The 25,724-nt window shown below is 37.6% G+C and overlaps 1 protein-coding gene across 9 annotated transcripts; it reads left to right on the top strand.

Annotated features, from left to right (window-relative positions):
- Positions 1–224: 224 nt before the first annotated feature.
- TIAL1 (TIA1 cytotoxic granule associated RNA binding protein like 1) lies at positions 225–24,462 on the top strand. Of its 9 annotated transcripts, XM_082853897.1 has the most exons (13): positions 225–738; positions 8,402–8,498; positions 14,293–14,442; positions 14,682–14,736; positions 14,894–14,981; positions 16,872–16,947; positions 18,886–18,994; positions 19,656–19,751; positions 19,858–19,942; positions 20,174–20,297; positions 20,635–20,774; positions 21,613–21,759; positions 24,267–24,400. In XM_082853897.1, exons 1-12 carry the CDS (start codon positions 707–709, stop codon positions 21,737–21,739), a joined length of 1,179 nt encoding a protein of 392 aa, XP_082710023.1. In that variant the 5' UTR covers positions 225–706; the 3' UTR covers positions 21,740–21,759; positions 24,267–24,400. The 9 variants fall into 9 exon arrangements, with proteins under 9 accessions (XP_082710023.1, XP_082710022.1, XP_082710024.1 ...); XM_082853896.1 differs by having other exon boundaries at positions 226–738; positions 21,613–24,461; XM_082853898.1 differs by having other exon boundaries at positions 226–738; positions 14,344–14,442; positions 21,613–24,461.
- Positions 24,463–25,724: the final 1,262 nt, after the last annotated feature.

Here is a 25,724-nt window from a genome sequence, read left to right on the forward strand (position 1 = left end):
AGTCTATCTCCCGGACAGCAGTCTTTCTCGCTTCGTTTCCCCGCCTTTTAACGTCGCTTTTATTCTTCCCCTCCCTTCCCAGCACGCCGGCTTCCGGGTCGCCACACGTTTCACGTACGACTACACTCCCCAGAATTCTCTTCTTCGCGTCCCAGCGCGCCGCGGGCGCCGGCCGCCTTCTTTGGACTGCAGTTCCCAGAAGCCCTCTGGGGAAGTGCTTCCCTCTCTCATTTCCAGGACCACAATTCCCAGAGACTTCAGCTTCCTGGCGGTTCTCTTTTTACTCTATCTCTTCTTGAGCTGGCCGGGCTTCGCCGACCAGCCGGCGCACAGCCACGACGTGATCCGTCGTGACCCGGCACAGGGTTTCCTCAGCGGCCTGTTTTCCTCCTCACTCAGTTATCCCTTTTGCAGGCTGTCGCGGCTGGCCTGAGCGGTGACCTGGCGGGCCGCGCCTGCGCTGTGCCCCGTTTCCTGCCTGGCTGGTGGCGGCGGCCATTTTGTTCATCCTCCTCCTCCTCCTGCTCCTCCTGGTTGGAGCGCAGTGTCCGGAGCGGGCTGGGGGGAGAGAGCCCGAGAGCGGGGTTCGGTGCGTTTTCCTCTGTCCCCAGCCGGTGCCCGTAGCCCCCCTCCCCTTCCTCCCCACCCCCTCCCCTCCCCGGCCCTGCCCTCCCCCTTGTCCCGGGATCGCTCCGTCGCACCCACCATGATGGAAGACGACGGGCAGCCCCGGACTCTGTGAGTACCCGAGACGAGGGGTGCCAGGCGCCGAGAGGCCCGGGCACCGCGGGACGCTGTGGGAGGGAGCAGGAGAGCGGGGCCGAAGGCGGGACTCTTGGCGGCTCCCTGGCCGCGGTGGCGCGGACGCGAAGTGCATTCCTCATCTGTCCTTTTTCCTTAGAAAGGAAGCTCTCCCTTCCCCCAAACACAGTCACTTCCTGGGGTCCGGGGCTTATTTCGACCTTTTCCTCTCGCGCCCTTCTTTGCAACCTCCTCCTAAGCCGGGTTTCTGCACGCCAGAGCCTGTCAGGCCCGGGAGAGCTCCTGCTACTCCTCTGCTCCGGGGGCCCTGGGCCGGGCCGGGAGCTGCCGGTCCCCCACGGGGGCTGGGCCTGGTGGGGGTGGGACTGGGGGTGGGACCGCAGCCACATCCCCTGCGGGCCGCGAGGAATTAGCACTCACGCCCTCCAAGGCCCCAGTCGCTCCCTGCTCTTATCCCAAGTTGAGCTCTCCGAGGAAGACGGACATTCTAACACCACTCAAGCCCCTACTGTCTTTCTGCCCCACGTGCCCCCGCCCACGCTGTCAGAAACACTTTGCCTAGCGCCCGCTACTTTTAAAGTGCAAAAGGGATCCCTCTTGCCGCCGGAGCATCTTTCCCTTCTTGGATGAAGAAGTTTACTTTGAGCGCTACCTGCGCTAAACTGACAACCAGTTGTTAAAGTGGTGTTATCCCCTCCTAATCCGTGGATCGAGACCTTCAGAGTTGGATAAAATGATGTTTTTATCAGCTATTCGATGTGTCTTTTGAGCGCTTTTTCTTCTATCTTGCTGTTGCTCTTTACTCTGAAGCCCAGTGTAATGAATGAATTTCGTCTTTGAATCGCTTATTCGAGTTTCCTTTCCTTCCTAATGAAGAGTGATGACTCAGCATTTGCATTCCTTTCCAAATAGTGTGGCAGTCCTTTCTTTTTTCCTGCATTTTTTAAAGTGTAATTTCTAATTAAATGTTTAAGTTGGGCACCTTGGGTCTTCCTAGCCTCTCGAAGTTCAGCACACCTGCCTCGAGTGCAAGGAGTCAGTCAGGTCGCTGCTTTGTTTTCTCTTGCCTCTGCCTGGTATTGATACGATCATAGTTCACTTGGCTCTGCTATCTGATGGGGAAATTACTTTTTGGGGAACAGATGAAGGTGAATGGGTACTTAGGCAGTTAGACTAGTTTCTCATCTCTAGTCCTACCAAAGAAAGTTTGCTCCGTAAAGAAGGTAGATGTCTATGTTCAACATTAATACAAGTTTGTTTTTTTGGCTGGTGGGGGGGCTTACACTTTTTTATTCCTACTTCTCTAATGTCTCACTAAAGTATCTGCTATCCCTTTTGAGAATTTGAGGTCAACTTAAGTACATCAAATGCTTGAATGGGAAGTCTGCTTAGTAGGAAGTTTTGTATCAATATTTATGTTTTGTGCTGTCTTCCATTTCTGCTCTCTTTTCCCAGAAAAGAGAGGATTGGGACAAACTTGAAATTTGTTCTCTAACATCTGTTGAAGCCAAGACTTGGTATTTAGTTAGCAATGTGTTCTTTGATGGAAGCATCTGGGAAAGCTGGATTTAGGCCTAGCAAACATGTATTTAACAACGATAAAAGTTACATAGTATTTAAAAATCTGAAATGTCATCGCATCATAATAGTTACTGAATAATTGGTAAATCCTCAAGGCATATTTCTCATTAACTGTATCTGTCTGTTCCTTATGAAGAATTCCTGTTTTGTCATGCTAAACAAAATGCTATTGCAGTACCTTTAATTCATACAAGCACTTTGCGTCTGCCTTCTCATCTCCATCAGATCTTAGACCGTAGACTAATAAGCTAACTTCTTTGTCACTTATTTCCTACCTCTATCTTCTCCAGTCTCCTGTTCTTTCTCAGAAACACAATTAAGTTGTCTATGTTTACAGTTATCTAAAAATGTGACATGTATACATATAAGTAAAGAAACATCTTGAGCTTCGTTGTACCTGTATGTCAGTATATGTTTACTATTCTGTCTTCCTTTTTCCTTCTCCCACTCTTCTCCATGGGAAGGATTTTTTTTTTTTTTTTTTTTAGACAAGGACTGCTACATCTTCCTAGGTCTTAACCCTGCAGCACTTAGTTCACTGCCTGGAACATAAGAGGTACTCAAATATTTTACAATGATTATACTTCCTTTCATTAAATTAATATTAAGTCCGTTTTTTAAAAAGTCCTGATTGATTTAAAATTATATAAGCAGACATGATGGTCATATGTGGTGTGGTCTGTTGATTTTTATATTTTTTGAAATTTGAAATGTAAAATTTTGAGATAAAAGCAAATGTTTCACATTTGGATTTTTGTCAGATTTTAATAAAAATGCATATTTTTTAAAGTGTTCATTTTACATATTTCTCAAAGGGTTCTTTTAGATACAGGTAACATGATAAAAACTTTGAAGGTGACTTTAGAGGTTGATACCTAGTAGGGTTTTTTGTTTATTTATGGAGATCCTTCTTTTATTTTACATCGTGATCTTTGGATTAGGCTTTCAAGTGGCTGGTATGTTGTAAAAGAATGTACTCTTAACAAAGCTTATCTTAAACTGTTTCCTTAATATGCCTGTGTGTTACTAGTGAGGTTTTTTTCCTGCAGACACACACAAGCTAAGACATATGGTTCTATCATCAGAAAACAATATGGTGTTTATAGCCTAGGTAGGTCTTTAAATATTCATTACCTACAGTATTACTAATTTATTTGATGGTATTTAAAGTGATATAGAATTGCTTTGATGTTGAGCCTAAAATTTGTCATATAGTTTCTTTGAAGGTCTGTTTTCTGATGTTCTTTGCTCCCATTTAACATTTTTTGTATTGGGGGGTAAATGTATTGGGTATCTTGGGATCTAAAAAAACAAGTGAGATCATGCTGTATAACACTGGTGTTGGAAGTGAACTGCCTGACACCTACCTTGTGGGACCCACATTTCAGATTTGTGTTGTGTGTAGCTTTGAGTACAGTGATTTGATCCATGGTATATCTGAATCTGTTATACAACATTAAATTGTAATGGTGTTCTATTGTAGTTTTATTTTCTTCATCTACTCGATGCACCAAAATGAGTAGGAATTGTGGATCTGGAATTATACCATGTTAACGCAATGCCATCTTTAAGGCCATTTTTTTCCCCCGATAGAGACTCAGTCAAAAGGAGGAAATAAGCCATTCATTTAGAGTATAATCTGAACATCTAAGGGCAATAGCAGTAAATACTGTTAAATCCCATTATAAAATTGATTAGCTGTACCATACATTTGGCTATATTGTGGCTGTAATTAAACCTCTCATACAATTTAATCATATTTTCTGTTTCTTTAAAATGTATGTGTATGTGTGTTGATATTCCTTATATAGTTGGTCAGTTCACTTGTACCTCCTGCACCTTTCCTCCACCCTGCCTCCTTCCTAAAATGAAATATCGACAAATTGATCAGCACATTAGAGGCCCATTGAAGGATATTGTTGCAAAATCTCCTCTTATATAGGAATTTTCAAGAACAAAAGTAAAAATATTACTTAGCCATAGTGTCTTGTGTAAAAGTGCTGGTAATTTCAGCCTTCGTAGGGCTAATCTTCTCAGAGTGAGAGCACATTCAGTATTGAAAAGTGTGATTAGTCTTCTGAAAGGCATGATGTTCTTAACTTAAAATTCTGCCTGGTTGTACATAGGAAGTAGTTTGGCAATGTGAACTTTTGCCTGCTGTGAAACTGCCAAGTTCTAGTCTCAAATTTGATTTTAACCCTGACTTTAGGGATAAAGACATAATTTTCCATTTTTAATGCATTAGTTCCTACAGTTCCTGTTCTTAGAAGACAAAATAGACCTAAGGTTTGCTTTTTTTTCCCCCCTTGAGTTAAAAATCGTTTTGGAATTTCCTAAGTGTTTACTCTTTGGATTGATCTCACTACAATAATTTGAGCCATTTGTCTTTTTCTGTTATTTTGTATGTGTTCTTCAAGTAGAAATTTTATATTTAAACCCTTGGGACTTTAGAATATATTGACGATTTTATAACCAAAGCAGAAAGAAAGTAAAGTGTAGATGATTTAGAAAGAAAAAGTAAATATTTCTATGTGCTACCAAGAGATGATGTTTTTACCAGGTCAAGAGTTGAATATTTTTGTTAGTATTTATTTTGGGACAGATAATTTTATGATAACGTAAAGGTACTTAAGCTGTATAGTATTTTAAAAGCTGTAAAATGTTTCTGTATTAAGTGTTATGATGGATGAAGGCAAATGTAGGTGAATGAATTACAGAACTCTGAGTAAAGGAAAAGGCAGTCTCAGGTTTCTGTATAATTTAGGTGAAATTATATGGCAAATTATCTCCTTTTTATCCTGGCAAATTAAGATGTTCTACATGTTGTTATGGAAGGCCATTTTTATTTTTATTTTATTATTTATTTATTTTGCGGTACGCGGGCCTCTCACTGTTGTGGCCTCTCCTGTTGCGGAGCACAGGCTCCGGACGCGCAGGCTCAGCGGCCATGGATCACGGGCCCAGCCGCTCCGCGGCATGTGGGATCATCCCGGACCGGGGCACGAACCCGCGTCCCCTGCATCGGCAGGCGGACTCTCAACCACTGTGCCACCAGGGAAGGCCCTGAAAGGCCATTCTTATATTAGTTTTTGGAGTTTGCTACTTTACCAACTGAACTTTTAGTGGAGATATTTGAAAAGTAGGAAACCTTAAAACTAAACTTTTCTCTAAGTATTTCATGACATTCTAAACTTGCGTTATTAACCTTTTGCTCTTTGTTATCAGTGCTTGAAATATAAATTAATATATCTAAATGTGCCTCTAGAAATTCTTCAGAATCTGTAGTTGATTAGAAATTGGTTGACTTGGAATAAAAATCCTGTGAAACAGTAACAGCTTTGTGACTGTTAGGTATGTAAGGTAGTTAATGCCCGTGCAGTTTTTTCCTGGAAAAATCATTAAACAGTCATACAGATTAAAATTATTTAAATCATTTACCGTTTGTTACATTCAAGTGATAATTTTAACTTTATTGCTAGTTAGCTTTGATATGTGAAAATCAGTTTTATCCACTCCTATGCTCTTGGAAATGAGCTAACTATTAGCATTTTAGGTTAGTTGAGTGTTAACACTTCAGAGACCAAGGTCACTGTTCATTTTCTTTACAGATAGGTCTACTTTGTACAAAAAGAAATTCCATGTATACAGGTTCACAAACCCCTATGAGTTAAAAAAAAAAATAGGCAATTGTCTGGCTAGCTCAGAAGCCTATAACCTTTCACTACTGCTGGGAAAAGTATGTCACTGCACAGCCTACTGATGGGTCTGCTCTACTTTAAATATAACAAAAAGGTGGCATAGTGGACCTAAACCAGTTTGTCACTGGTTTAGTCTTCCATTTAAGTAACATTGGACTTATGTTTCATTTTTAGAGCGTGTTAAAGTTATTGGCACCCATTGCAGTGAAATTCTTAGGTGAAAAGAAAATTGCTATTCATTCTTAATCAAATTTTTTTTTCTTTTTAACACTTAAGCTTACCTTTCTTAGTCTTATTTTTCCCTTTCAGAGTATCCTGTCTTAAACTATGGCAACTGTAGATACAAGGCTTATATTGGTCTCAGTACATTGTTTCCAGATGTTAGGTATTATAGTTAGGAAAATAAAACTTATGTCCTTTTACTTTCCAGAAGAAAATATGTTAAATTTTATAAATGTTGTTGGTTTATGAGGATCATAACTGATGTGAGTTTTAGGAACTATATGCTGAGTGCGAGAAAGACTTAAAGTTTATTAAGCTAAATTAAGATAGATCCATGGTGAAGAAGATGTGGTACATATATATAATGGAATATTAGCCATAAAAAGAAATGAAATTGGGTCATTTGTAGAGATGTGGATGGACCTAGAGTCTGTCATACAGAGTGAAGAAAGTCAGAAAGAGAAAAACAAATACTGTATATTAACACATATATGTGGAATCTAGAAAAGCGGTACAGATGAAGCTATTTGCAGGGCAGGTATAGAAAGGTAGACATAGAGAACGGTTGTTTGGACAGGGTGGGGGGGGAGCGGAGGGTGGGATGAATTGGGAGATTCGGTTTGACATAAATACACTACCGTGTGTAAAATGGATAGCTAGTGGGAACCTGCTATATAGCACAGGGAGCTCAGCTCCGAGCTCTGTGAAGACCTAGATGGGTGGGATGGGGGAGAGGGAGGGGATATATGTATACATAGAGCTGATTCACTTCACTGTCCAGCAGAAACTAACACATTTTAAAGCAATTATACTCCAATAAAAAAGAAAAGAAAAAGAAAAAAGATCCATGATACAAGATGGTCATCTCTGGGTGGTGGTGTTCTTTTCTTTTAAACTTATGTGTATTTTAAGTTTCTTATACAAAATACATACATTCAATTTGTAATTTTTAAAAAAATCTTTAGATATGTTATAGTCAAAAGTATACCTGGGGGCTTCCCTGGTGGCGCAGTGGTTGAGAGTCCTCCTGCTGATGCAGGGGACACGGGTTTGTGCCCCGGTCTGGGGGGATCCCGCATGCCGCGGAGCGGCTGGGCCCGTGAGCCATGGCCACTGAGCCTGTGCGTCTGGAGCCTGTGCTCCGCAACGGGAGACGCCACAACAGTGAGAGGCCCGCGTACCGCAGAGGAGAAAAGTATACCTGGATTTGTCTTAAATTTTCTCTGAATTTCTAGAGAAATCTTTATATTTGCTTTTATATTTGCTTTTATATTTGCTACATTAAGATGTATTTTGTTGATTCTGATGCATTTTTGAGTGTGAATTTTATTTTACCCTGCTCTCCTAAAACAAAACTATGAAGACCTACCATCGATAACAATCTTATTAGCAAAGTAGAAAGAACAAAATCCTTCAATCTTTGTGTTTTGCTATAACTTTAATTCTCTTCTTTGTTCATGTAATTGCTTTGGTTGGGGGGTCTAAGGTAAACTCACCTTGTGTCTGATATCCTTCTATGATCAGGTGTTTTAATGAATCATTATTTGTGGTATTATGTGTGTGTGTTATACATTATTTTGAATTGTGTTTCATATCTAAAAATTATAGTTATCTTGAGACTGATTTAAATTTTTATTCTAACAAATAAGATGAGAAAATGATATATAGGTACAGAATAATATGCTTTGGGTGGGAAGCAAGGTCATATTGTTTTGGTTTTTCTTTTTTTTTTGGCCGTACACGGGCCTCTCCCGCTGTGGAGCACAGGCTCCGGACGCACAGGCTCAGCGGCCATGGCTCATGGGCCCAGCCGCTCCACGGCATGTGGGATCTTCCCGGACCGGGGCACGAACACGTGTCCCCTGCATCAGCAGGCGGACTCTCAACCACCGCGCCATCAGGGAAGCCCCTGATTTGTTTTTAATAGAGTCTTTTGAAGTGATATTTTAGTGACCTAAGAATAATTATTGCTTTCCTAAATGAGAGTTAATCTTACACTCAAAGGATCAGGCTTAATTGGAAAAATTTTACTGAAGACAGAGGAAGTTAAAATGAAATAAAAGATGATGAGTAGATGATAATGCTTTAGAGCTAGAGCTGAAGGGAAATAGCTGATTTTTTTCTTTCTTTCTGTACAGATACGTAGGTAACCTCTCCAGAGATGTGACAGAAGTTCTTATTCTTCAGTTATTCAGTCAGATTGGACCCTGTAAAAGCTGTAAAATGATAACAGAGGTAAGATCTTCCCAGTTCCCTGTGCTGACAATTAGCATAATGTTTAACATTTTGAGATACATGAGTTGATTAGTATCATTTTAAGTTTCAAGTTACTAGATGGATAGATTCATGTTGTGTTGACTTATTTGATTTGACTGACAAACTAGGTTTAGAATGGAGTTTATCTGAGAGGACAGAGTTTCTGTGCTGTTATTTTCAAAGGGTCCTTCATGATGTAGTTATCTTCAAGTGATTCTGCTTATGTAAAGTTGTTAGAGCTTATCTCAGAATGTTGAAAAACTAGGTTATATTTCCAATAAGAATGTTATATTTCATATATTTCCAATAAGAATTGGTGTGTGTAGAAGAACATTAGGTTATTATGAGCATAGTGCCACACAAGCATCTTCAGCAATTTTAGTAAATGCTGACTGAACAACTTTATGTAGATAGGAATTTAAATTGTTAGGATAATTTGTTTTCCTTTTTTTCAAAAAAATCTTACTTTTTATACTTTCCTGGTTAAGACTCTGGAGCAGTGCCCAATGACTCGGTTTTCAGTTTATTTATTAACACTTTGCTTTTTCAACTATTTAGTATGTACCAGATACCATGGTAAGTGCTAGGGATACAGTGGTGAATAAAACGGTTCCTAGCGCGATAGAATTTTCCAGTCTATGAGGGAGACAGAGGAAATAATAGGCATTAATGATATAGGATAATAAATAGTGTGGAAGTTGATAGTTTCAAGTGCTATAGGAGCTTGTAGGTCCGTACAGTCTTCAGTCAGGGGAGGATTCAGTGTCTAGGCTGAAACCGGAAAGGATAGTAATGGAAACTGGCTAGACAGGAATTTGAGAAAGAAGGGAATCCAGGTAGAGAGAAGAATGTTGATCAAGCCTGGTAGACAGAGAGCGGGAGTGCTTGTGAGATAGAAGGAAAGATAGAAACCATAATGTGGTTGGAGTTTCGAAAGGGATTAGTCTTAGGAGATGCCAGGAGATGAGGCAGGAGTGTTCAGCAGGGGCCAGAGCTGTGCTAAGGAGTTTGTGTTATATTCTGAGACGGAGGGGAACTATTAGAAATATGTAAAGCAAAGTGGCCTTTTGATCTTCATTCTTAACTAATAAGGATAATTATCACTCTTTTCTGGTATATTATCTCTTCTTTCCTTCCTGTCTTTGATTATTTATTCATTCTTTCTTTAATTAATCAAAAATTTACTTTGTACTAGGCACTGTTCAAAGCATTGGGGATATAATGCAGAGCTAGACCAGTGAGGTTCACAAGAGTTTACATGTTAGTGGGAGTATTGTAAATAATAAGTAAACAAGATAATTCTGGATAGGAGTAAGAGCTTTTAAGAGAATATAACAGTTCTGTGATGGTGATTGCAATGTTGGTGCTGTATAGGCTAGGTGGTGAGGGATGACGTCTTGCTGCAATTGGCATCTGTATTGTGAAAGTAATAATGTAGGTTCTTAAGGAGATGGGAACTGAAGTTGCATAATTGAATGTTGAGGCTTTTTGGTTATGATCTGTGATCTAGAAATCTGTAATCAGTGGGCAGTTGACTCAACCAAATTCTAAAAGATCAAATGAGTCTTTTTTAGACTATGGATGTTTGGTATGGGACCAACATGATAATGACTACTATCAGAAATCACCTCTTTGAGCTGAGATAGGAATAACAAGATGGTGCCATCTACATTAAGAGCTGGAGGCAGAGGGAACAGCCCATGCAAAGGCCTTGTGTTGGTAATGAGCTTGGTGCATTTGTGGAACCAAAGACCAGGGTGGCTGGAACCTGGTGAATGGTGGGAAATGAGTGTAATAGAGTAGGCAGGCAGGGTTTGGAATCACATAGGGCAGTATGAGCCATGACACAGTGTTTGGATTTTACTCTGCAGTGGGGATTTTAAGTAGGGCGATGAAGTATTCTTTTTTATTAATTTATTTGTTTGTTTGTTTTTGGCTGCATTGGGTCTTCATTGCTGCATGCAGGCTTTCTCTAGTTGCAGCGAGTGGGGGCTACTCTTCTTCGCGGTGTGTGGTCTTCTCATTGCGGTGGCTTCTCTTGTTTCGGGGCACGGGTTCTAGGCGCGCGGGCTTCAGTAGTTGTGGCTCGCGGGCTCTGGAGCGCAGGATCAGTAGTTGTAGCGCACGGACTTAGTTGCTGTGCGGCATGTGGAGTCTTCCTGGAGCAGGGCTCGAACCCATGTCCCTTGCATTGGCAGGCGGGTTCTTAACCACTTCGCCACCAGGGAAGTCCTCCTGATGAAGTATTCTTATTTGCTTTTTTTTTTTTTGGCAGTACGTGGGCCTCTCACTGTTGTGGCCTCTCCCGTTGTGGAGCGCAGGCTCAGCGGCCATGGCTTACGGGCCCAGCCGCTCCGTGGCATGTGGGATCTTCCCAGACCAGGGCACCAACCCATGTCCCCTGCATCGGCAGGCGGACTCTCAACCACTGCGCCACCAGGGGAGCCCCTTATTTGCATTTTTAATGTTACTTTATTTGGAAAATGATTTTTTTTTTTTTTGGTGGTACGCGGGCCTCTCACTGCTGTGGCCTCTCCCATTGCGGAGCACGGGCTCCAGATGCACAGGCTCAGCGGCCATGGCTCACGGGCCCATCCGTTCCGTGGCATGTGGGATTTTCCCGGACCGGGGCACGAACCCACGTCCCCTGCATTGGCAGGCGGACTCTCAATCACTGTGCCACCAGGGAAGCCCGGAAAATGATTATTATATGGAGAATGGATTGTAGGGGGCAAGAGTGGAAGAAGAGGGAAACCAGCTGTGTTTATTTCACTAGCCTAGGTAGGAGATGATGTTCTTTAGAGTCATAGCCATAGAAATAGAGGTAGATAAGTTTGGGATACATTTTGGAGGTAGAATCAGTAGGACTGGATTGGCCGTGGGACATAAAGGAAGACATCAAGAAAGACCCCTTAGATTCTTGTTTGCAGCTGTGTGTATGTTAATGCTATTTGCTAAAATGGGCATGGCACGACTGAGGGAGACACAGGATTGATTAGGGGTGGGGAGTGGTGGGAATCGAGCTCTGTTTTGGCAATGTTAATTTTAAGATGTGCATTAGACATATAAATGGACGTCATATGTAGGCAGTTGGATAAACTGTTTTGGAACTCTAGAGAAACCAGTGTTGATGATACTAGCTTGCAGTGATAATTTGAAGCCATGGGACTGGATAAGATCTAGCTCCTAGAACTAGAAAGAGCACTGAGAGAGAAGAGAGTAGAGGGGGCCTAGGTTCGAGCCCTGGAGCATCTCAACACTTAAGTGACATTTATAGTTTGAGTTAAGGAGGAAGAAATACTTTCTGAAAGATCCTCCAGTGAAGAAACAGGAAAACCAAGAGAGTATGGTGGAATCTACAGGAGAATATTTAGAAGAGGAGGAGAGTTGTCAACAGTTTTGAATTCTGCTTGAAAGTCAAGGTGAGGACAGAAAAGGGATCACAGAGATGGCAGGGAGGTCATTGGTGAGCTCAACATGAAGTTTCCTTTCTATGGTTGGGTTGGAAACTGACTGGAGTGGGTTTAGGAAAGAATGAAATGTGAGAAAGTGGAGAGTCGCTAGAAAATTTTTGAGAAACATTTGATACATATATTTTTTAAAACCTGTGTGCACAGTCAGCCATATGAAGGGGTAGAGGAGTTTGAAGTGAACTTTCATAATTTATCTGTATTCTACAACTCCTATATTTGAACTTGTAAATAGTTGTAAAATTTCATATTTCTTTGTCTTGACATTTATGTCATCCAACAAAAATTGGTGACAACACCGTGGTAAGGACACAGTTGATTTCAGAGTGTCACTTGGTGGTGGTGTAAATGGGAAACTTTCAAAGGGCATGAACTCATGAACTCTAGTACAGACTATTCGTTTCCTTTCATAAATTTCATTTTAGGGTATGAGAAATCCCTTTCCTCCCCTTAGTTTTACGATGTTTTACTTTAGATACTGTTTATCGTAGATTCTAGCTTTCCCTGTATACTATAATAAATGTATATTATCAATTCTAAGGCAAATGTTAAAAAATTTTAACATCTCTGACAGTGACAAAAAATGGTGTCTTAAATGAGATGAAATGCAGTGTGATGTGAATATATGTGTGTGTGTGTGTGTGTGTGTGTGTGTGTGTGTACATGTATGTACATACATTGAATGGGATCTGGCCTACTACTAGTTAGATAAATTTGAAGTCAGTATGCACGAGTAGACTAGTTTACTAAAGCCCGTTGTTATCATAGTTCTACCATTGGACTCCTGTATGTTTTGCTATGGTTAACAGTGTTTTCCTTAGAGACCATCAGGGCAGAAGAGGTAGGAGTACAAGGAAAAGTTGACTAGCACAGTGTTAGCTTCATATTTACCTTTAAACCTTTTCTTCAGTGAGTGTTACTGGTAAAAGTTAACTCTTCTACAAAAGGAATGTTTGGAGTCTTTTCCCTATTTCCTTTCTCTGCCTCCTGAGAACAGCATTCACGTGGCTACAATAGGATTTTTGTATGAGAGCCCGTAGTAGTTTTCTTGTCAGTATTAATGATTACGCTTTTTTCCCCCTCAAGGAAATGCCTTCTGGTTGCTTCACCACTATTGTTTTAGACGTCTTATTTTGGATTTTTCTGCTAAAACTTCCCTGGAATGAAAAACAGTGGTTGTTGAAAAGAGCTTTATTTTATCTGGTATTTTTAATCCCTTGTAAGTGCAACTGGAATTCCACATTTTAAACATTATTTTTAGATATTTTACATTGAATAGTGATATTTTTAACCTTATGTAAAAAATATATTTGTACAACTGTATAGCTGTTCAATATAGGTTGCAGTCTTATAAAATTCATTTCCATTTTGGTTCATAGGTGTTACAGTTGTTATATCTTAGGTACTTTCCCATCTTATATTGGTGTTTTATATTCATTGGTGTCATATTAGGTACTCACTTTTTTTTAAAATTTTTATTGGAGTATTGTTGATTTACAATGTTGTGTTAGTTTCAGGTGTACAGGAAGGTGAATCAGTTATACATATACTTATATCCACTCTTTAGGTATTCACTCTCTTATATTGATGTTTTGTGATATAAAATTTTAGCTTTGTTGTGGAATATTTTATTCAGACACATTTTCAGAAAATCTTTTCTTAATCACTAGTATATTTTTCTGGTCTTTGGAAGACCAAATTCAAAGTGTATAGAATCTCCAGAGCTTCAGAAGATTTTGAAAGGTAGGGATTTCATTTCAACAGCTGGTTATAAATCTGAAATTTTTCTTTTTTCATTCTTATTCCTTCCTTGTACAGAAAAGAAATACATAATCTCGTCTTATTATATGTATCAATAGTACTAATCCTAGTTTCGATCAGGAGTAAAGTTTGTAAAGTTGGTTCATTTCTGTATTTTTTTTATAGTCATGGGATACAGTTTATGAAGGATTATGATGCATAAATAGAATTCATCCCTTTGAAAATAATGTTGGGAGAGAAGAGCAGTGGTAAGGAGTGGTCCTTATCTCTCAAATCTGAACTTGAGGTTTTGTTTGGTCTAATATAAACTTCTGTTTTATATTTAACATACTTCACCAGAACTCTGTACTTTGATTTAATGCTGGTAGTCATGATTCTGTACTGCTTTGTAGTTCTGTTTGAGTACAACAGTATTCTGAGGTGCAAAGTCAGGTATAGGTGTAAATCTTATTTTTAAAGTGTTAGGCTTTCATAAGCTTATGCAATCTCACCTCGTACATGCCTAGCTATCAGTAATGTTTTTTCCTGGATTTTCTTCTCAGCAACCCGATAGCAGAAGGGTCAACTCTTCTGTTGGATTTTCTGTTTTGCAGCATACAAGCAATGACCCATATTGCTTTGTGGAATTTTATGAACACAGAGATGCAGCTGCTGCATTAGCTGCTATGAATGGGAGAAAAATTTTGGGAAAGGTAAGATAATAAATGATGGCATCTTATGAGTATATATATTTGCATGTCAAATTAGTTTGTATTCTTTCTTAGCAAGTTTTTAACAAATATTCAGCTCTGCCAAGTGATGGTTTTGCTTTATTCAGCCTAGTGCTTTTACCAAAATAATCCTGCTTGATAAAATGATTTAATAAGTGGTAAGTGTTGTGATTCATAATGACATGCCTAATAATTTTATTAAATATAATCTTTATTTTTAGGAGGTCAAAGTAAACTGGGCAACAACACCAAGTAGCCAGAAAAAAGATACTTCCAGTAAGTACTCCTGCTGCATTTTACTGTGGAAGAGTTCTGAAATTATCCTTGGCAGCATTACCAGCTCAAATAGGTTTTTTTCTTCCTTTAGTGTTGCCTAAAAAAGGTTTAGTACCTGACTTCTTAAGTATTTGATTACCAAATGCTTTGATTTCAGATCATTTCCACGTGTTTGTTGGGGATTTGAGTCCAGAAATTACAACAGAAGATATCAAATCAGCATTTGCCCCCTTTGGTAAAATATCGTAAGTATCATAATCAATACTATATTCAGTAGTGATAGGCAAAATTGTACATGATTAACTTGTATCAGAATTAAGATTTTCTTTCCCTAGTTAGTGTGATTTTTGTTTGTTTTGTTTTTTTGATTAGTAGATGTTGTTGAAAATGTTAATGTCATTTCAGTGTTTTGGGGTCTTGTTTTCATCTAATCCTGTGTATAACATGTTAAAAATTAAGTGATTCTGTTTGTTATCTTTAAAGCAGATGTTTGGGTGGTAAAACTTATTATAAAGTCCAGCTTTTTGTCAAGTGTTTTCAAACTTTGGTGGTTAAAGATATGGGTTAACCAAAAATAAATGATTCATACTGTGTATTAAACTTTTATAGGAGGAATTTATAAATGGGGAAAGTAGGTAAATCCTTGGATATATTGTGAAATTGGAAATGTACATGTTTAATTATAATGATAAATGTGTTTTGATATTTTAGCTGAAAAGTAGCATTATTATAGTAGTAAAATGTTTCAATGTCTGAGCCATAAATGTGGGATTAATTAGTAGATTTTTTTGTTAGTGGTATTTGATTCTGCTAGGGTAGGGCCCAATTGTGGTTTGATTTTCTTTTTTTTTTAAACAAAGTTGGTGCTCAGATTTTGCTGTATGTTACTTGATCAAATATATTGGAAAATTTAAAGTGTTAAAAGTTCTATAAAATGTTTATCACAATTTATCTATCTGCTTAAAATCACTTTATTTTATGTATTTATTTCCTATAGATTGAAGTTAAACGTTTTAGTACTACTTTACAAAAATACGTTTCACCTAAGAACAACAGTATTTCTCTCTGCAATTTGTTGTTCTATAGATTTAATTTATTTGATAGATTTAATTCTTAATTTTCTATTTTGATATTTACTTTGCTTTTTAATCTAGATGTGGTAAGTAGTACTGTTTTAAAAATCAGTATAAAAAATAATACAGGTTGCTGTTTTTCAATCTATATTTATACCTGAGACCTGCAGTTTTTCTAAAGTCCAAGTCACAATTAAAAGTAATAGCATTCTGGTTATTTTGCAGAATTGCTCATAAGAATGGACAGGATCTTGAAGGCTAACTGCAAGGAACTGTGCACACTGGAACTCAGTTGTAGATTTTTTTCTCATTTCTATTTATTCTTATTATACATTATTTATATATACATATTTTAGTATTTACATTTTAACATTCTATATTCAGTGGAGTTCTATATTTCCAATCATTTTAACTTACTCACTAAAATTTCTGTGTAAATTTGTTGTTTTCGTACTGGTGTGCTTAGCATTGTTGTTAGTTTTTTATTCTCCTTTCTTAAATTTCTGAAAATGTCAATTTTTCAAAATTTACAGCTGCCCAAACTCCAAAATGATGGTAGAGAATTGACCAAGAAAAATAAAGAAATCTGTTAACAGGCCATGTATGCCTTTTTAATTCCTATTTTTTCCTCTTTTTCAATTTTTTAATATTTCATATATTTTGTATCACTAGGCAGAAGACATTTAACTATTTAGAGATTGCATGGTAAAGTAGTTAGCATTGTTACAGTAATTTATAGAACCAGTAAACCTTAGAGGACACTAGCGAATAGAATATTAGAAAAGGAAACTATTGTTCCTATTAATCTTCAAATTTGAGCATTTAGTTTAGAAAGCACAGGCTGTTTGATTAGGTTGCATGTTTATTACATGTTTTTGTCCTACTGCTTTTTTCTAACAGGTAAAGAAGCGTTAGGGAGAGTTCAGGAATGGCTGTAGTTAATTAGGGCTAACTGGAATTTTATTTAAAAAAATGCTCACAATACAGTGTGTGTGGTTCCTTTTAGTTTTTATTTTGAGGATGACTTTTACTTCCCTCATTTAGCTGTGCTTCTTTTCACAGGGATGCCCGAGTAGTTAAAGACATGGCAACTGGAAAATCCAAAGGCTATGGCTTTGTATCTTTTTATAATAAACTGGTATGTTCTTTCAACTCAATTTGAATTTAATGCAAAATTTAGTTATTAATGAATATTTTTGGATGTTGACTACAAACAACTATTGTGTAATTTTGTTTTAATAATAAGGTGTAGTTCATTCTTTTTTTTTCATAAGCTTGGAAATAACTGGGAAAAATAGGCTGATTATAATGAAGTATGTTGAAGCTTGCATTTGTGACTTGGTAAGGGTAAGATGTGTTAGAAGTAAAACTCACAACTAGGACAGATGAGCTAATCTCAGAATTTGAAGGGAAGTTACATTATATTTGTCTTGGGACTTCCCTGGTGGCACAGTGGTTAAGACTCTGCATTCCCAACACAGGGGGCTTGGGTTCAATCCCTGGTCAGGGAACTAGATTCCACATGCATGCTGCAACTCAGGATTCGCATGCCGCAACTAAGGAGCTCACCTGCCGCAACTAAGACCCGGCATAACCAAATAAATAATAAAATAAATAAATGTTTTTAAAAATTATATTTGTCTTAACCATGAAAATCTCAATTTTAACTTTCTTAAAATGCTTTTATTTATTTATGTATGTATGTATGGCTGCGTTGGGTCTTAGTTGCGGCGTGCAGGATCTTTTGTTGCAGCATGCAGGCTTCTCTAGTTGTGGCCTGTGGGCTTCTCTCTAGTTGTGGCGCATGGGCTTCTCTCCAGTTGTAGTGCACCACGTGGGCTCTGTACCTGGGGCACGCGGGCTCTCTAGTTGTGGTGCGTGGGCTTAGTTGCCCCGCAGCATGTGGGATCTTAGTTCCCCGACCAGGGATTGAACCCACATCCCCTGCGTTGGAAGGCGGATTCTTAACCACTGGACCACCAGGGAAGTCCCTTAACTTTTTAATTATTATCCATATTTTTGTAGCTGGGACGTTAATGACTACAGCAAATTATGTAAATGAAATTTTAAGCAATTCGTCTTGATTTTTGCATGTATTTAAGAACGAGGTACCAAATATCTAAGCATTTGCATTAACTGTAACATCAGATAATAAAATGGGCTTTGGTATTAATGTTTTGGAACAGTTTCAACAACTTAAATTATTTACATTTTATTGAAGCAGTAAGATAAAGGGCAGGAGTTGTATCCTTTTTTTGCTTAGATTCATTGCAAATTCACATTACTTCCTAAATTCATTTTTTGGGAATTCCCTGGCAGTCCAGTGGTTACAACTCCTCACTTCCACTGTAGGGGGCATGAGTTCCATACCTTACTCAGTTTATTGTAGAACTCAATTTTACAGCATTCTAAATCATAATGCAGAAGTCTTCCGTCTTAAGTTTTAAATCTTGTGTCATAGTCCATTGTTATTAGAATGTAGATTGGGGGGGTTAGGTGGTATTTAGACCATAGTATCAAAGAGTTTTTAGATACTTCAGTAAAAGTCATATTACAAATCAACCATAAAATTAAGATATTTGAAAACAATTTTGTCCTTTTTTTTGGTGATCAGTGGGATTGTAATTTTCTCCTTTTATGTTTGAATTATAATTTCCCTTGATGATTAAATGCTATCCTGGGTTTTTTTTTTGTTTTTTTTTTGTAAAATACTTTATTTATTTGGCTGCACTGGGTCTTAGTTGCTGCACGCGGGATCTTCGATCTTCGTTGCAGCATGCAGGATCTTTAGTTGTAGCGTGCGAACTCTTAGTTGCGGCATGTGGGATCTAGTTCCCTGACCCGAGATTGAACCTGGGCCCCCTGCATTGGGAGCGTGGAGTTTTAGGTACTGGACCACCAGGGAAGTCCCTATCCTGGTATTTTAAAATCTATAAATAAATATTGCTTTAATGAGTCACTTACTAATAAGATTTATTGGATCCAGAAGTGCCAATGTTTTATTTCATCTTAATGAGTCTTATGAACCACTCTTTTCTGTGTTTGTAATTGCTGTTTTTTTTCTTTTTCTCCGTAGGATGCAGAAAATGCAATTGTGCATATGGGAGGTCAGTGGTTGGGTGGTCGTCAAATCAGAACCAATTGGGCCACACGTAAACCACCTGCACCTAAAAGTACACAAGAAAGTAAGATATGTCTCCTTTATATGTTTTTATGGATACTTCACAAAATCATGTATTAGTTTAGTCTTAATTTCTTAACATTGAAATTTTATTAGCATTTCAAGACTCATTTTATCTTCAATATAATTGTTGGAAAATAACTGGGCTTTGATGCAAGTATATTTGGAGCTGTGAACCAGGTGATTTTATAGGTCAGATCATAGTGTCAAGGAGAAAAAGTTCTATTTCTCCCCACAATGAGGCATACCTTAATAGTATATGGTAATCAGTTTTATAATGCTGTATAACCATCAACTTTTTTTTTTTTTTGGCTGCGTTGGGTCCTCGTTGCTGCGCGTGGGCTTTCTCTAGTCGCGGCGAGTGGGGGCTACTCTTCGTTGTGGTGCGCGGGCTTCTCACTGCGGTGGCTTCTCTTGTTGCAGAGCACGGGCTCTAGGCGTGTGGGCTTCAGTAGTTGTGGCACGCGGGCTCAGTAGTTGTGGCTCCTGGGCTCTATAGATCGCAGGCTCAGTAGTTGTGGCTCATGGGCTTAGTTGCTCCGCGGCATGTGGAATCTTCCCAGACCAGGGCTCGAACCCATGTCCCCTGCATTGGCAGGCAGATTCTTAACCGCTGCGTCACCAGGGAAGCCCCATCAACATTTTTGTTTTCTTTCTGCATATAGATAACACTAAGCAGTTGAGATTTGAAGATGTAGTAAACCAGTCAAGCCCAAAAAATTGTACTGTGTACTGTGGAGGAATTGCTTCTGGGTTAACAGGTACAGTGTCTGGTTTTTCTAATCCCCTTCTCTGGAGCTTCATCATTATTAGCAATTTCATGATAACATGAACCTTAAATATTCTATTTGTATGTTTGTTTTTCAGATCAGCTTATGAGACAGACATTCTCACCATTTGGGCAAATTATGGAAATCAGAGTTTTTCCAGAGAAGGGCTATTCATTTGTCAGGTAAAATCCTACCTTACGTTTGATCCATTCCTTTCAGTTATATTATTTGATCCCCTCAGGTATCAGAGTTTGTTATTTTAGTACTTCTTTGCAATGTAGAACTTTAAACTCCTACATGATGTACTTTAGGAAAATACCAAGTTGATACTTATAAATTAAGGAGTTTCTGTATTACTTACTAAGTACTTAAAAAAATAAAAAACAAAAAACTTCATTCTTATCTTCTCTTAGATTTTCTACCCATGAAAGTGCGGCCCATGCCATTGTTTCGGTGAATGGTACTACAATTGAAGGACATGTTGTTAAATGCTATTGGGGTAAAGAATCTCCTGATATGACTAAAAACTTCCAACAGGTAATCCAATTTTTCATAGCACTTTTTAAGGTCTCCTTCTTACATATCTACATAAAAGCTTTAGAAATTGTAAAAGAAAGCAGACAAAAAAGTAAAGCATATAGCTGCTTTCAGTTGATTTTATTAATGCTATTTCAAAAGTGATTATTTTGCGGTATTAACTGAATCTTAATACTTTCTTTTCACAGGTGTCACCACCCCAATAAACTTAGACAATGATAAATAACAGAGTCCTATTCACATAAGGGTGCTTAGTTTTTCTCTTCCTTGTCTCCCACTTTCTTCAAATACTGTGTTTCTTACTTGTTCCCTAAAACAGTAATTTGCTTTTTCCTAGGTTGACTATAGTCAGTGGGGCCAGTGGAGCCAAGTTTATGGAAACCCACAACAGTATGGACAGTATATGGCAAATGGGTGGCAAGTACCACCTTATGGAGTATATGGGCAACCATGGAATCAACAAGGATTTGGAGTAGAGTAAGTTGTTTTGAGTTTTTCCAGTATAGAAACACATAGTTCTGACAAAAGGAATTAAAAAGTGTGTTTTCCTAGGGAGAATCTATTTAAGCTAAATACATTGAACTATGTGGCATTAACTATGTGGCATTTATAAGCATTGTAGAAACCTTACGAAAAATGAATTGTAATGCTAAAAATTTGCTTTTTATTATCTAGGTGAAAAGGGAGTTTGGGGTAACATGTGATGTGTCCTCCTATCTCTATGAGCAGTTGGTAGAATTTGATTTACATTTCTAATACACTGTTTTATCTACTTGTTTATTTTTTCATGGAAAAGATCTTTGTCTGGATATGTTCAGCAATTTAATGATTTATGCCTGTTGGCTTGTGTGAGAAGTCTCTGAAATTTATCTAATATAAAGTAGCTCGCTTTTTTTCCTTTATTGATAGATTGCATTGGTCCCTTGTGCTTTTTCTAGCCAGCCCAAACCTTTGTTTTCACCAGGTCTTCCTCCTGTTTACAAAGTAAACTTGTGTTTTTAAAATTGTTTATAAATTGATATACCATGTGTGCAAATATATGGTGGGTAGATGATGAGTTTAATCATTTGTCATTTTTAAAAAATCAGTTTTGAGATACTTTTCAGAGAAGTCATATGTTATCTTAGCAAAAATTTAAGACTAGTATTGGAATATATATTTTGCATATATGGATATATGTGATGTATTTCTTTGCTCTCTGTTTTAAGTATGTTGATTTCTTGTTTATGATTAGGCTCTGCTTGACTTTTGTATAACTGTATAGATAATTTTTTCTTTGCATTTGCTGAAGATTTTTTTTTTTTTTTCTTCCAAGTCAATCACCTTCAGCTGCTTGGATGGGTGGATTTGGTGCTCAGCCTCCCCAAGGACAAGCCCCTCCCCCTGTAATACCTCCTCCCAACCAGGCTGGATATGGCATGGCCAGTTACCAAACACAGTGAGCTGGGACTCTAAACAAAATGTAATTCATGATAGCTTCAATTTCCTTGTGACACTCTGAAGACATGAAAGTAGACATCGGAAAATGAAAATATTTATTTTAAAAATTGAAATGTTTGGAACCTTTAGCACAGCTTTGCTTTGGTGAAGGACACATGTCTTCTAGTTCTGCCTTTTTAAGTTTTTGTTCATGATGGATATGAACATGATTTTTCTTTGTGTACAAAAACTACAATAAAGTCAATTAAGACAATTCTGACTACAAATTTTGATATAATAGGAGAAATGGGTAATACATTTTGATTCTTAGATACTCCATTTTTATCTTGCTGTTCAGTATTTTAACTCACTGTGTTTTTAAAAGAGCAAAAAAGGGAGGATCATGGAAAACTGGGAATCACAAATAAGTTCATCTTGAACCTTGATACTCCCCTCCCCTCCCCCAAGGTGGACCACATTTGAAGTCAGCAGGAAAAAAGTGTGATATTGAGAAGAAATGCATGATTTTGGAGTCGCTTTGGAGGAAATACTTTCTCTGTGCCTAAAGAAACTGAAGCCAGACTGATAAAAGAAATTTTGCAACCTAAATAAGGAACAGCATTGTCTGACTTACTTGAGCAAATATTGGTGGTCCAGATTAAGACATATTTTTAAAACTTTAAAAAGTGTTGATTATTAAAACTGTAGTAAATTACATTTCATTTTGGGGGGAAAATTCCAAGTATGGTGTTTGTATTAAAGTCAGACAGTCATTCTTATGCTTTTACATGAAGTTTAAATGATATACATTGTAAATATTGAATACAGTGTTTAAAAAGCATGCTTCAACATAGAAGTAGCAGCAATGTAATTATTTGAAGTAACACTTAACACACTCCACTGCATTGAATGCAGTGGATGAATAAGAATGTTTAAGACTGACATTTCCAAGGTTGGCTACTATGTAAAATTAAAATTATACAAATTACTATACAGAAAAAGCCTTAATTTTAATTTCATACAAATCTTTGATGCATTAGTACATTTTAAAATGTCATTGGAAATTAGATTTCTTTTTTTTTTTCCTTTTTTTGCTTTACATCATTTGGTATGTAAATACCTTGATTAAAACCTTGTAAACCTATTTCAAGGTTCCTATAAGTTGTATAGTACAGTGTTTTTAAAAAATCTTGGGGTGTTTTTTAAAATTAGATATATTTTGCCCAAGAATTTTTTTAACAAGATTGCTAAAACATCTTATTTAGACAGTTTGATGTACCAATTTATAATTGGATATTCAACTTAAATAGTATACAGAGTTGTGACTTTTATTTTAATTAATTTTTTCCTTGTGGGTAGTGTGCATGGGATGACAAGCCTGAACAGAGGCTGTGAGTTGTATGAGTGCAGAGTTTGTAAATGAATTGATTGGGTAAGATTGACATTTGCTTCTGAGGTATTTTTCAGGCCATGTGCATAAAATCTGCCTCAAATTTCTATCATAGCAGGAATGTAAAAGAGATAAAAATCCTTTGTTTTTGAGTTCTGACAGCTAGGGGGTGCAAATGTTTAGGCAGCGTATTTGAAATGTTCTGAGGTCTGGGCACCAAAATGAGAAAACTCTTTACAGTTAAGTAATAAGATTCAGCTAGCACCCACAGATTACTGTTTTTTAAACTTTTGACGTCTTACAGTTAGCTTTAAAATAATGATGGTTTTATAAATTGATCTCCACAATAATTTTGGTATTTTCCTTCTTCCCCCATTTAGAAATGTGTTGAACATGAAAATTTACAGGGTCTGAAGTTGTTCATCTTCGGGCCAAATTTTTTATGGCACTTTAGTTTTAACCACAGTACTCATCTATTACACTCTTCTCTTATAAAATTTACCCTTACTTCTTTTGTTCATGGTTAGTGTCTTTGGGGGATGTTATGGAAAAGTTACTTTATATTTTATAAGGAGAACGCTCAAATTAATTATACCTCCTAGTTAAAATTTCTTAAATATATATGAAACTTGAACTAAAGATTTTTTTTATATATATATTGAGAAAAGCCTATTAAAGTCTCAATTTACCTTTTTTGGTCTGCCAGTAAATTAAGTAGCTAAATACAGTACCAGCTAAATATAGCTGCTTGTATATTCTATGATTTAATAAAATGATGCAGACTAGTTATATTCATAGTAAACATATGATTGAAGTGTCCTTCATCTTATCTGAAAGAACAAGATTACATGCTCAGTTCAATTAATGGAAATTATTTCATTTTAAATGGTTTTTAAAAAATAAAGCTACTTACCCAGATGAAATGCACCGTTTTAAAATACGACTGTCAAGCTATTCAAGACTATTTTATAACACAAAGTGAAGTCAGTGCTATCTTGATCCAATTTAAGCCTAAGAATCGTTGCATTTTCCATGTTCATTAAAAACAGCAGCAGAGATTCTTCGGCAGGCAAGAAAATGTTTATTTCATAATCACTCTGAGATTTATTTTGGTGATGTGTTTCTGACTGCCATCTTCTTTGCTCTCATCTCTCTACTAGTATTTCCCCCCGTGCCATTACCACTTGATTTTTATGTCTGCTGGCAGTGAGAGGCTAAAATGACTGGCCAACGTAAGCCAAAGCTGTAAACAACAGTTGAAGTAAGTCTTTCAATAAAGACTAGACTATATGATAAGTGGCTTTTTCTTATTGTCGTTCATTACATAATTATTCCTTGCAGCCTGCCGTGAAATAAGTAATTCCATTTTCTTTTAAGTTCTTAGTATATGGAGTATACATATATTCAGGACCTATTTCTGTGTTCTCTATAAGTGATAAAAGTCTATTTGCTTTTGTTGGATTAAAATTTAATTTCTGGGCTTCCCTGGTGGCGCAGTGGTTGAGAGTCCGCCTGCCGATGCAGGGGACACGGGTTCGTGCCCCGGTCTGGGAAGATCCCACATGCCGTGGAGTGGCTGGGCCCGTGAGCCATGGCCCCTGAGCCTGCGCGTCTGGAGCCTGTGCTCCGCAACGGGAGAGGCCACAGCAGTGAGAGGCCTGTGTACTGCAAAAAAACCATAAATAAATAAAATAAAATAAAATAAAATTTAATTTCTGGGTATGGAGGAGTAGAAATTTGCATCCTTAAAAATGTATGCTCTTGAATATTAATATTGTAAAATCTCATTAGAGACCACAAATAATGGGAACCATAATTTTACCGTTTCTAGATTAATCTTTGGTAGTACCTATGAGTAAAGATTGCACTCGACAAACAGAAAAAGTAGAAAAAGAATTTAATAAATTATCTAGACACCTTTCTAGCAGGTGTACCCAAATTATCTCTTACCTATTCATTGAAAATCAGCATTTGGGCTTCCACTTAATATGTTATAAACATTGAATTTGCATTTTTAGTAGGCATTGGAAAGATGCAAAAATGTTTTAGGCTTTTATTATTATATAAGCCTCCTTAAGAGGTCCAAATGAGTGGGTTTAAGTGCAGATAAACTAGAAACTAATTCACAACATACTTTGTATAAGTATCTCTTTTAGGGGCGAGAATAACTTGATTTTAGAATTGCCCAAATGTGAATAGAGGAGGGGGAATTATATGTAGTCGTTTATCTTAGACAAAAAAGTGGGGCGGGGGGTGCTAATACTCATGGACCCTTTTGTTGAATTAGGGTTTTGTTCAAGGGAAGAGAAGATTAATTCATATGACGTTCATAGTTTGGCTTTTGAACAGTGTCAGTTAGAGTAACAGTTGACAAAAGGTATGTATCCAGTAAATGATTTCCTTAGTGTTCCAACCTAGTTCTAATACATAATGCTGAATTTTCACTTTTCCAGATTGTTGCATTTTCAAAATTCAATAACCATTGTTGCTCTGAGATATTCCTCTGGCAAAGTGATCCACATCTAATATATTGAAGTCAGCTTGGAAAGTTTGCCAAACATGACAAAAACCGAAGTGCTGTTGGATAGCTGTCAGAGGAAAGCCAGGATAATTTTACG

Source organism: Leucopleurus acutus (genome assembly GCF_964270905.1).
Source record: "Leucopleurus acutus genome assembly, chromosome: 14".
In the NCBI taxonomy this organism is placed as follows: Eukaryota; Metazoa; Chordata; class Mammalia; order Artiodactyla; family Delphinidae; genus Leucopleurus; species Leucopleurus acutus.